This window comes from Patiria miniata, unplaced genomic scaffold, assembly GCF_015706575.1.
Source record: "Patiria miniata isolate m_02_andy unplaced genomic scaffold, ASM1570657v1 HiC_scaffold_19, whole genome shotgun sequence".
NCBI classification, from domain to species: domain Eukaryota; kingdom Metazoa; phylum Echinodermata; class Asteroidea; order Valvatida; family Asterinidae; genus Patiria; species Patiria miniata.
The window spans coordinates 4448504-4462146 of NW_024037057.1; the positions used below are offsets into that span (position 1 = coordinate 4448504).

The 13643-nt window shown below is 40.2% G+C and overlaps 1 protein-coding gene across 1 annotated transcript; it reads right to left on the reverse strand.

Annotated features, from left to right (window-relative positions):
- Positions 1-1480: 1480 nt before the first annotated feature.
- LOC119726047 (neurofilament medium polypeptide-like) lies at positions 1481-2920 on the reverse strand. Its single transcript, XM_038197662.1, has one exon. It carries the CDS (start codon positions 2918-2920, stop codon positions 1481-1483), a length of 1440 nt encoding a protein of 479 aa, XP_038053590.1.
- Positions 2921-13643: the final 10723 nt, after the last annotated feature.

The window sequence follows — 13643 nt, forward strand, 5'->3', positions numbered from 1 at the left end:
GACGTTTGTTTGAGAGCGGACATTTTCAAGACAAACAAAAGTGAAAACTGTCCAAGTGAAACACCTGTAGCCCAGTCGTATGCAATTTTGTCAATAATGGTTGACTTTCCCATCCCAGCTGACCCACACAAAATGGCGCGTTTAACCAATTTCCCGTATTTTGTTTTTATGAGGAAAATGTCCCCATACTCCCCAACATCGCCCTGTATGTCATCCTGATCACCCTTTTCTAATTGCAACTCTGTATATATATCCATAATATGTTTCATGTCGTCATCGACCCAGGGTATTAACTGGACGTAGCTACCTGTGGTAGTATACTGGTCTTTTAATTCACTCCTGCACTGATCAGCAGCTTCACTCGGACTGGGTTGCGCACTTCCCGTGTCGGCTGTTGAAAGAAAAGAGGCAACATTACTGGTGTATCTTGCAGCGGCACCGGCGTAAACAAAATTCAATGATTCACCTGAATTCTGCGTCCCCACCCCTCCCCCATTAAAAAAAAATGTCCTATGAGGCAGCTTTATAAAATCGCACTTCATGTTTTTGATTTTCCTATGACCCGTTTTTAGCCGTTTTTCAACCATATTATCGGTTAGTTGCACAATTGGCGTCTCCGTCACTTTTTGTAGCCGAATATTTAAAGATATCATATTTTCTACTTCAACCCCAATAAAATAGATTTTCAAATTTCCATTTTTCTTGCAATACGAAGAGCACGGTCATCGAAAAATCATTTAACAATTTGAAAAGTCTTTGTAGCCCAACAATACACATGTTATTGAGATTTACTTAGTGGGAGATTGGAAATAGTTCCCGCCACCATGATTTAAGTGTCGATAATGCAGGGACCGGGAACAGCTCTACTTCCAGGCTCAGACTCAGATTTGTTCGCACGCAAAAGAAACCCAGAAAAACTTCTGTTTTTAAGAAGGATTGCAGCTGCCCAAATAGACATTAAGTTGTTGTTGTAGTGGAATGGCGTAGCATTCTGGAGTAAGGTGGTTATTACGGTGGTATCTCCCACTTTATAGCTTTTCAAGAATTTGTTTTTCACTTCTTTTTTTTAATTAACGTTCCATGAACGCAGCAGTTGTGCAGCCAAGAAGATCACCGCCTATATACAATTGCCCGAAAGCTCCCATGATCATCCGCTTTGAGCAGAGCCCCAATAGGAAGATGTTGTCTAGTCCCACTTCCCCTCTTTCTATTTTACGAAGGCTGGATGAGCAAGGAAAAGAACAATGTGCCCTGTTTGTACGTCTTCAATGCCACCTCCCCCAATCAAATGTTTTTTTTATATTTTTTTTTTTTATCTATCTACAGCATTTAAGTTGAGTATTCGGTAGGAGAAAGAGAGAACATTTGTTGGGCACGGACAGTGTATCTTGAAAACAATTTTCGACTTTATGATAGAGAGGGGAAAACAGTGAAAATAGCAAAAGAGAGAAAGATACGACGTATTGGACTCTGCGTTTTATTATTTACCTGGACTGCTTTCCGTCGTCACGTTTTGATTGATGACCACAGTTGGTTGATACACAGGACCCATGAAGGTCGGATTATTTGTACCGCCAATGTGCATGGATTCCACTGACACCTGTTGCACAGGTCCACATCCGAGGACAGCAGGTGATGGGGATGAGCCTTGTAGGTGGAGTTCTACAGGTGCAATGTCTTGAACTGAGCTTGGACCCTGCATTATCAGTTGGTCTTGTGATGTCCTTTCTCCGACTACTGTCTCTTGTATCTCCGACGGTTTTCTTAGTGTAAAGTCCACGTGCCCATGACCTTGTTTCTGGTGCGTTGAACTTTTTATTCCATGATCCTGGGATGATTGCATCCTCTCTTTCTGAAAAATCGATTCTGTGCCGCACGCCTCTTGCTGTTTTTGTCTCTGTTCCTCGGATGAGGTAGACCCCTTCTGCTGGCATTGTTCTTTAGCGCCTCCCACTTGAACCCCTGTTTGAGGTTTGTCTCCGTCACTAATTTCCTTCAGTCTCGGTCTTTGGTCCTCGGACGATGCAGTCCCTTTCTGCTTGATATGTTCCTTAGCCACACCCACTAAAACATCTTTTTGAAATGTGTCTCGGTGACCAACGTCCTCCTGCCTCGGACTATGTCCTTCAGATGATGAAGTCCCTTCCTTCTTTTTCCGCTCTTCGTGAAACCCTGCCCTTTGGTTGTCTGCCTGCCTACTGTGTTCATCCCCTGCCTGTTCTTGTCCTGAATTTTGTTCTCTAAACTTCTTTTTCCGTTTTGGTAACAATGCATAAAAAGACCTTTTGAAACGATTTTTAAATGAGGTTGATTGAGATGCAACTTGATTCACCTCTTCGGGAACTTCCTCCTGACCTAGTCTCTGTTCCTCAGCACATGGTGTCATCTGCTTCTGTCTGCCCCGTTTTTCAAGAATTTCTTGTTCACGTCTTTGACGTTGGTCTTGTTTCTCGTGTCCCGATGTGAGTCCCTCAGATGATACAGTCCTTTTTTGCTTGCTCTGCTCTTCAGCGTCTTCCGCTTGTACCTCTGGTTGAGGTGTGTCTTGATGAGTAACGTCTTCCCGTCTTGGTCTCTGTCCCTCAGATGTTGCAGTCTTTTTATGCTTGCTTTGTTCTATAGTCTCTCCCACTTCAACGTCTGGCTGAGGTTCGTCTCCATAACCATCTTCCCCCTGTCCCGGTCTTTGTCTCTCAGATGAAGGAGTTCCTTTCTGCTTGTTCCGCTCGTTATCCCCTCCAACTTGTACCGATGACTTGGGTTGAACCATTTCCTCCTGTCTCAACAGTCCCTCCGGTGATGTGCTCTCCTCTTTACTGCGATGTACTTTAGCCCCTCCCACTTGAACCTCTGGTTTACGTTTGTGACTTTGTCCACGTACCTCCTGGCTCGTCCTCTGTTGCTCATCTGATGGAATCATTAAGGCCAGATCAGCATGCCCGATTGAATTTAACGCATCTCGCAAATTCTGAAATCCTTCCTCGCGATTTGTTTGCTTTCTCCACCAAGAAAGCAGCATCTGTAGGCTCCTTTCTTTGTTGTCGTGAAAGGTGGTTTGGATTTCCTTGATTTTCGTTTCTGAGAATCCCATAGATTCTGCCATTTTTTTCCAGGATGATTCAGTTTTGGGAGCCAAGTCCCGAAAGATCTGTTCATCAAGCGGGTGTTTATCTGCAACACAAAATGAAGCCTGTTTGTGAGTAGAGTGTGTTAGGCTGCTTTTTGAGATTAAATATTAATTCATAGATACAAAGGACGTAAAGGAACTTCAGACACTACTAAATAATTAATATCATAATGAACACTTACTTAATGAATTGATTTCGCGCTGAGGCTTATATTTCTGTCAGTCTTTATTGAACTATTTAATTTAGCGGGGAGGTGAAGAAATGATGGATTTTCTTAACTACAAATTCATTCCGGTGAAATTATAGCAGAGGACGCAGTCCGGCACATTCACCTGTATTGCACTCTCACAAACTAAACGACTCTCGATCGAGTGCACATATTTACAAGGAGAGTTTCCAAAAAGTGTTTAGAGCATTCATTTCCGTGACACAAATTATAGAGCAAGGCACGAATTTAGTAATGCCCAGCTAAGTTCTGGATTCTCTGATTATGCAGAAGCTATCTTTATTCAAAGTCACCTTCCACATTAACCCATCTTGTAAGGGAATGATTCCTATAATCATTTACTTTTTGGTCCACCGCCCAGTAGGCCATCAGTACACAGACGGACAGAAATGTTCTCGTCCTGATGAATTCCACAGTCGTGAAGTGTCAGCAAATTACAGAGCTGAAAAAAGTAAGATCATGAAATAATGCACATTGTTTGGAAAGAAGGTTTTGAAAATTACAGTTTAATAATTAATTTTACAAAACACGAGTCAAACCACTGAGGATAGATTTAATTTTTTCGTTGCGGTTTTTTTTATCGTAAGTCTAAATCGGTGGGGTTAAAATAATCAAGTAATCGCTGCGCGTTTCTTGAACTGAAGGGCGAAAACACCATTGTTCTGACATCAGAAGCATGATTATACACTCATTTCATTTTGAAACACCAGAGATTGCCACTAAAACCCACAATACATGGCCTTCAATGCGATGGAAAATTTATATGTACACGAAGTCTACAACATGTTTCACTTTGTAAAAATATGGAGCCCTCATTACCTCGAAGTTACGAAAGTTTCTTCTGATGTAAAGTCGCTGTTTTTGAGGATGCACACCAATTTTATCACTTATTATCACTTTTAAGATCAAGACAGATGTCTCTGGATCCACTTGCATACAAAGTATCGTGGGTTTCTGTAAGATGTGACTTCGTATGAAGACTTGCACATATCTGCGGCTGCAGAAAATAAAGGTTCTTCATGGTCAGGCTGTTTAATTGTTTGAATTGACAAAGGAAGAAAGGTAAATTCTATCAACAATTACTGTAACCATTCTCTGCACTTTTATGTTGGTGAGGAAATTTTGTTGTACAAATTAATACAAAATTAAAAAAACACGAAATTTATTGCCTGGCTAATTCTTTAAACACAAGGTGCAGTACAAAAAGCAGCGTTTAATCATGTTTTACCTGATAAGCCTAGGTTTGTCTTGATCACACACTTGCTCCTTTTTCAGTTTCTCTTCCTCGGTTGATGTCGCTCCATTTTGTTTGCTTTCCTCGTCAACTCCTGCATCTTGACGCCTTTCTGGCTCTGGTCCAGCTGCTTTGTCTCTCAATTCGCTCGCTACTGATGTTAAAAGGAAAACATAGTGCATAGAATTGTTTACAGATGGCTTTTCAATGATTTTTAATAAAATTTTAAAGTTGTAAAAAAAATAACAAGGTTTTTTTGTAATAGCTTCATTGCTGTACAAAAAAGAGCGTGGGGAACCTCATTAATTCTTTTCTGTGTCCTGAAATATACAGCGTAAAGGGTTTACTTTAAGCTCACCCGGTACATTTTGGGCAAAATCAGTCAGCCCGATGGCCTCCAATGCTCGTCTCAGCTTCTGAGCTGCTTCGTCGCGATCTGTCGTCTTTTCCCACCAAGTGAGTAGCATGTGATGGCTCATTTTAGTGCTGCCTTCGTTTGTGGTTTGGATGTCTGCAATTTCCGCTTTTTCAAATCCTAGGTGTTTGGCCATCTCCTTCCATGATGACTCAATTTTCGGGGACAAGCCATTGAGGTACTCATTGTCAATGGCGGCTTTGTCTGCCAAAAGAATTTTCAAGAGTGCCTTCGGTGAAGCATTATTGCGTTCACATGGTATCATAGCAGTTAACTTATAATATTAACTACAGCTGCAACAAAAAGAGTCTCTTGTTCTTTATAACCAGCTCAACTAAATGTGGTAGATTATTCACTTGAACATCATTATTTTCCGAATTTGGTCATTAACCTTTCGGTACTTGGTCGTTATTCACATTTTCTTCTTTGGTTGATGCCGCCCCGTTTTGTTTGCTCTCCTCGTCAACTCCTGCATCTTGACACCTTTCTGGCTCGGGTCCAGCTGCCTCGTCTCTCGATGTGCTTGTTACTGATGTAAGAAGGAAAACAGAGTGCATCATAATTGAATTGATTACCAATGGTTTTTTAACTATCTTTTCTGTTTTGTTTTACTATCAACGAGGCCGTTTATTTGTTTAATGAGCTCTGTATGAGTACCTACCCATGTTTTTTTGTTTTTAAAATATATCTTCTAAATTTAAGTTCAGTCAGAAATCACTTTGGAATAATAAAAACGGTTTGTTCACATTAATTTAGCTCACCCGGTACATTTTGGGCCAAATCAGTCAACCCGATGGCCTCCAATGCTCGTCTCAGCTTCTGAGCTGCTTCGTTGCGATCTGTCGTCTTTTCCCACCAAGTGAGTAGCATGTGACGGCTCTCTTCAGTGCTGCCTTCGTTGGTGGTTTGGATGCCTGCAATTTCCGCTTCTTCAAATCCAAGGTGTTTGGCAAGTTCCTTCCATGACGAATCAATTTTCGATGACAAGTCCTTGAGGTACTCATCATCAATGTTAGCTTTATCTGCCAAAAACATTAACTTTAACTTCTGTGGAACATTTTTACTTATAACTTACAACTGATTAACTTATTAACAACAGCAACAACAAAAGGCGACTCTTTTTCCTTATTAATCATTAACATTCTGATTTTTCATTTCCTTGAACATGTATTCCTCAACCTCTATCATTTACCTTTTGGGTCTTCTATTGACAGCTGGAGAGAGATGATTTCGTTCTTGTCGACACCATTCTCCTCAAGTGTGAGCAAGTCACAGAGCTAACAAAATGGATAATGTAAGACAGTAAATTACTTAATCAGGAGAAACAGGGAGGATAAGATGTTATCATTCAAACTTTCAGCAAATTACGTTCGTTGAAGCCTATCATAGTGTGGAGGGAGGGGTTGTGATTTTTTTAGAATAGTGTTTAAAACATGAAAATGATATGAGATCTTGCATATTACATTACCCTTTCTAAAATACCGCAATGCGAAAATCTAGGTGTTGATATTTCAAATTGAACAACTTATCCATACCGGTATTATTAATGATAGTTTACCTACCTGGAAGATATCCTTGATGTATAAACGCTGATGTCGTGCCTCCACACCGATCCTCTTCTGGATTGTTTCTTTGAGAGATGAGACGAATGTCTCAGGATGGAGTTCGAAATACAGTGTCTTGGACTGATGTGAGGAGGGAGTCCGGACAAAGACCTGCAGTTTCTGTTTTACATGTTTGGTATTACTGTGAAAATAGAGAGAAAATATGTTTAGTTTTAGAAATGCATTATTCTAGTCTTAGAAATGCATTTTCTAAAGTAGAACGGGATCTGTGAACAATTCATTATGAAACTATAGTCAAAGTCACATCCACTGTCGTGAGTCTATGAACAGTATTGCACAAGTTCACTCCAGTAGCTGGAAAGCGTTAATGATTCAACAAATCCTTCAATATTAAGTTAGAATTACGACCTTCATTTGAAATGAATCACTGTCATTGCGGTTTACCTCTGACTTTTATGTGTCTGCTTTGATTGTCTTCGGATCCATCGTGTCGATGGTCTCCTTTTTCCAAGAAAAACTCGACTGGCGTTTACCACAGTAATCGTCGATAGTTCAGTAGTTTCTAGAAATGGTTTGGCGTGGCGAGCAAAGGAACATATCTCCTTTTTTTTTGCTCAGGTTTGTACGTTAAACCGACCACAGCAACTGCGACGTCACATTAAATCACATTTGTGTGGCTGGAGTTTTCTTTCATATGTTTTAAGAAAAAAAAAACTCTTCCTTCAAAGGTTTACTTTTTGGTTTTTGCGTAATGAGAAGGCGGGTTGTCTGTACAGAATCGCAGAGAAAAACGCCCTCTTCCTGAATCCAAATCCTGAATGGTCTTTCGCAGCATTTTGGTATTTGCCGAGGTGAAGGAAGGTGTGAAGTTCACTCGCTGAGAGGAAAATTATCTAGAAGTTGTCTATGTGCTGGCGTTCAATGGCCTACTGCGATGGATTGTATGTAAATCAGCTATACGCCCCTCCAAGTAAACACAATGGATAATATGAACTGTAACTCGAGATACGCATTAACTATTTTCGTTTTGATAATGAACTCTTGCAAGGTAACACAGACTACGTCTGACCTGATTTTGCTTCAATTGGTTTGTACATGGCGAGGCGGGACACCAGATCATGGGTTTATCTTTGGTGGTTTACCAAATCACGGATTCATCCCCGGGTACGGCTTCGTCTCTGACTTCAGAATAATTCTTGATGTTTCTAATTTCACAACCAAATGGATATTCTTCAAACGTTGGCTTCGCGTGTAAAACAAGTAGTAAATAGCAAACAGGTTCAGAGTGAATAAATATATCTTACGTGCTTAAAGAGTGTATGTTTTCTTTTATTTTTTTATTTACTATGTATGTCTGTATATGTGTAGTTTTTACATTCGTGCTTTTTTGGGGTTTTAAAATTTGCGTAAAAAAGGCCATTAACTTTTCCACAATGGGATAATTTTAATAAATTTGATTTTATTGTATTGAAGCTGAACAAGGGCCTTTACGGAGACGGATTCCCTTAGGTAACGGACCTCCAATTTTCCCGAAGTCAAACAGAACCGAAGCCGTGCCCTGCAAACCCACTTGTATTTGGCTTTATCTAGCCAGCGGCATCAGACTTTGTAAACATTCACATAAACGCCGTAAACACTTCAGTTTTGGACCTTTGATACATGGTGTGATATTTGAGATAACAGTCAGTAGGCTTTTGGGGGCAGATATTCATTTTTGGGTACAATTTTTAAGACTCTTGGGTTTCGGCAGCATGCCCTCAGAGCAGAAAATCTTTCCAATTTATAAAGCAACTCCAAAACCCTTTTTGTGGTACTTTTGAATGGTTCAACGCCTTTTAAAAAAATTGCTTTTCCCGCGCTATTTTGGAATTCCAACCCGAATTGTGTTTTCATTGCTTATTTTTGTTAGCAATACAGAAGTTTGAAGTTGGAGGCATTACATATGACACATCGAAGAAAAAAAAAGTGACATTTTGTTGTGGAATAATGACCTAATTTGGACAATGCAGCTGCGTTTCTTTTGTGATTTTTGTTCCAGTTACTTTGAGACGTTCAAAAGAGAAAAAAAAGAATCCTTTTAAAATACACAAGAGCAGGGACCATAATCGCGTATTTTAATTATAAATTTAATAGCATGAAACCTTTAGCTCAGAACTCGTGATGCGCATAATTATTTTCGTTTGTGTATTAAATGCGTCCTAGCAAGGTAGCACAGACTACACCTGACTTGATATTGTTATAACTGGTTTGCACATGACGAAGCAGGACACCAGATCATGGGTTTATCTTTGGGGGTTATCCAAACCACGAATTCGTTTACAGATATGTTTTTTTTTTTCTCTGACTACTTAATAATTTTAGCCTTTCTAATGCGACCAGCGAGTAAATAGCCTCCAAACTTTGGCTTCCTGTTATTCAATTTAAAGTTGCTAAAGCAAAACCAGTGCATACTGAGCCTGATTCCCGTTAGTCCAGGGGCTTCGAACTCTCCCGGAGCCGAAACGGAACCGAAGCCGAACACGGGAAACCAGCATCAGACTATGTAAATATTCGTATAAACGCCGTAAACACTTCAGGTTTTGGACCTTGGAAACATGGCGTGATTTTAGATAATAGACCCTAGTCAGTGAGCTTGTATGGCCCATTTTCATTTCTGGGTACAATCTTTCAAACTCTCGGGTTTTCAGTTAAATGCACTCAGTGCATGAAATCATGCCAACATGCAGCCTCACAAACCTTTATTTTGTTGGGTGAATTTTGTGAAACAAGGAATGGTTCAACGCCTTTTTGTTTAAAGTCTCTCTATTTTCGAGCTTCACGGCGAATATTTTTTTTCTTTTTTGTATAGCAAAATAAGATGTGTTCACTTCGCATAACCCATCTCACAATTTAAGAATATCGTGTTTTAGCATGAAACAATTAGTTACCGAAGTGCGAACTATATTCGGCCTGACCACACACAAAAATAGAAGAGACGCCAGGCGACCAGTGAGATTGGCGGATTTGAGACATCATCTTTCATTGGAAAAAAAAATGTTTTCATTTTGCCGACGCGCACGGCTACGGCGACGCGCGCGCATACCAGAAACCGGAGACTTTTTTTTTTTTTGGCCTTATGGACAGTCACTCACTTTTACTGTTAACCCTAAAGGGGCCGGGGGGGGGCGGAATCCGCCCCCCCTCAACATTTTCCGCGATAGCCTCTAAAAAAATTGTTTTCAGGACCCGAGCTGTTATGACTTTTTAGCCTCGAGCTTTGCGCATCTTTTGATACCAAAAACATAAAAATCGGACCACGGGTTGGCACGTAGCGAAAAATTTCCCGGCGCTACGCGCCGTGAAAACTGAATTTTCGCATATACGTCGTGTACACCGAGCAGAATTGCCATTCATACATATGAATAATTAATTAGCCATTTTTCCAAATCCTTTGATCTATAGTTATGAAATTTCTTAGGCATGTTAAGGAAGAGTTGCTCTATGCATGTGCTGAGTTTCAAAATTATTCGTCACTCATGGACGAGATCTTTGGAGGGGGGGGGCGGAATCTGCCCCCCCCCGGGCTGAGAGATGGTCAAAATAACCCGGCCCCCTTAGGGTTAACGCCGCCTGCTGGGAGTGACGCACAGCAGTTTGACCAGATTAACAGTAAAAGTTTGGATTTTTGTTGCCCAGCATTATACTACATCACGTCATGGAATGATGCGTATAGTGTGAAACTGTGGACACTTTAACATTCAGATCTTCCAGAACTTGTGTGTATAGACTATTGCTGTTATATCAAATTGTATTTCAATTGGAAATATTTTGACTTATATCGTGCTCAATAAGAAGATTCAAAAACAAACCACGATGCGAGCGTAGAAGAGGAGTATTTTGATATAATGTATTTTCGATAAGAAGGAGGAGAGGGGTCGGGGTGTCTGAAGTATATACTGGTCAAATACTACTGGAGATTCAGAGAAATTGACAGGGGGAGGGGGTACGAGTACACAGTGGCGTAAATCTGTGTTGGCGAGTGGGGGATGATGGATGACAAGAATCCACTAATTGCCCGGCCGTGGAAATTCAAAAAGCGGGGGGGGGGGGGGGGGGCTGGCTGGACACCACATTACATCAGGGGCGCTCTTCAGAAATCTTGCATATCAACATGCTCACATCAAAACAGCGCATTTTAAAAGCTTGTGTACTTTGTTTCTCAACTTTTCAGTGTTATTGAATACATTTGGGTTGTTGGGATGTTCGAAAAATACCTCACAATCCGATTTTGTTTTCTCATCACGAAAAGGTGTGGGGGGATGATTCAATAGCCCATTCCCCTGGTCTAACTTGTGGGGGAGATATATACTCCCCCCCCCCCCCTTGGATTTACGCCCCTGCGGGTTCATCATGACCCACCTGTGCAGCATTACGTTGTCTATGTATACTGGCGTTCGATGCCGCACAGCGACGGATTGTATGTAAATCAGCTATACGCCCCTCTAAGTAAACACACTTAACTCTAACTCGTGATGCGAATAATTATTTTGGTTTTGGTATTTAAGGAACCCTGGCAAGGTAGCACAGACTACACCTGACCTGGTATTGTTTCGACAGGTTTGTACCTGACGAGGCTGGACACCAAATCATGGGCCTCCCAAACCATGGGTTCGTCTCCAGCTGCGGCTTCGTCTCTGACTTAAGGGTCATTCTTGAAGTTTTTAATGTCAACAATTCTTTAAACTTTTGCTTCGTGTTATACGATTTAATGTTGCTGAAGCAGAACAAGGGCCTGGATTGAGCCAGATTTTCCCAAATCACGGGCCTCAAACTCCTCTGAAGCCAAAGTGGAAAGGAAGCCGTGCACTGGAAACACTCTCATATTTGGCTTTATCTATCCATTACCAGACTTAGTAAATATTCGCATAAACGCCGTAAACACTTCAGTTTTTTGGACCTTGGAAACTCGGCGTTACTTTAGATAATAGGCCCTAGTCTGTGAACTTTTCGGGGCCCATTTTCATTTCTAGGTACAATCTTTTTAACGTTCAAGTCATTGGTATGCCCTTAGAACACAGAAAATCATTTCGAAATACAGCCTCGAAAACGTTTTATCGACGGGTAAATTTTGTGCAACAATAATTGGTTGAACGCCTTTTTGCAAAGTTGCTCTCTCTTGCTATTGTTTGAGATTCGCCATGAATTCGTTTTTTTTTTTCATTGATATTTTTTAGCAATATAAAATGTCTTCACTAAACAAATAACTCGTCGAACGAAACATTTCGAGTTTTTTGGTACGTATAATTTACTAATCAAATTTCGACCACAAAATAGAACAGCCACGCCCAAAATAGAAAAAAAACACCGGTTGCTCTTCAAATAAATCAAATTCATTCAGGAAAGCAAAATAAGTCCAGGGGCATAATTGTGTTTTTTTTTCGTATTTCTAACGAGGCCTCCATCATCGTGGGGTTGGACAGCTATACTTTTAATTCAAATTCACCAACTCTACCATTTAATTTCGTCCACGAAAAATCTGACACGATTTTAACAAAACCAATTTAGTCATTTACCATTCAATTTTAAGTTTGGTCACCCACTTTAGTCACCAGGTCGAGAATATTTGTCATCACAGATCAAATTCGTCTAAGCTGTTGCTGAGAATTCAGTCTAAGCTGTTGCTGAGCATTTAGAGATCGAATTCGTCTTATAGAAATCAATTCATTTGATTTCTGAATAACAAGGTTTGGCCTAGACGAGACGAAATCGAATACTCCGGGACGAAAACGTGTGCTCACTGTTTGAGCTTCAACTGACTTTGGAATTGTCTAACAAAAGACAATATTAAACATTGGAAGTGCACTGACTTGATTTTGATGTGGACTGAATTACATGAACCGGTTCCGAATTCCTTTGCTCACATTTTCACAAATGCTTGCTTATTGGCGATTCAAATTCCAGAACTGACAGAACGAATTTGCGTGTCCCAATATGACATTTTTATTTGAATGCATTTTTTTTTTTAAATTGAAAAGTTGAAAAGTGAAATCGCATGCCTTTAGATTTAAATTGAACGATCTAATTAGTTAATTGACGATGATATAAACGTTCATCCAAACTCGTGCGAAAAAAAGTGTCATCAATTTAGCTGCCAAGTCTTTTAAATTGACCGGGAAAATCTAAATTTGGATCCTATTTATGAGCATCGAACTGAACATCATTTTGTTTTGGTCCTAACAGATATTTCCTTAAATGTGATTTTTAAACGTTCCATGAAGCACATTTGTCTCTTTAATTACTCAAAACGATTGCCGCGTTCAACACAGACTGAAACAAATAACGGTAGGTTAAACAAAGTTATGTTTCATGTTTCTCCAAGTGACCCCCTACCTAAGAAATTGCAACTTTTCCCAAGGTAAATATATTGCTATTGAGTGGGATAAATTAAATGTAAACCTGGATCAGATTTCTTGAGCAGATATCGAGCCGACAAGTTGGATAAGACTAGCTCAAGGAAAACTCGACAATATTGTAAATGATGACAACATGACTGACAAGAGTTTTACTTTCACCGAGAAAAACTTATGTAATATTTTGTTGATTTTTTTTTTAAGAAAGAGATTAACACTGATTCATTTGATGTGGAATAATTTTGTTTTTTGTTAAATGCAGAAGTTGAAAGACAGAACGAAAGAAAGAAAGCAAGAAGATCTTTTAGGGGGAGGGGGCTGCCACGCCCAACCATTTATAGAATGTATTGAACCGTCTTGGAATGGTGCACTCGGCGTTTGTTTATGGTGTAAATCATGCACACACACACGTGCAACATGATCGGTGAATCGAGGACAGGAACCAAATCGAGGACGACCTCGATTAGAAAACGTGTACAAAACCAAATAGAGTTGATGCGAAAAACAAAGGAAAGTCAAAAAAAGGAAAAGGGAAGAGGAACAAAAGAAAATCCTCAATGCCATAAACAGACGTGCTGGCTCCCTTCGAGTTTTTCACTGCTGTAGCGTGTTTCTTTTCAATGCACGCACTGACTTGCTTCTAGGACTCGCAGAATTATTCAGCACTGCCTGGCAAAGGGTGGAAT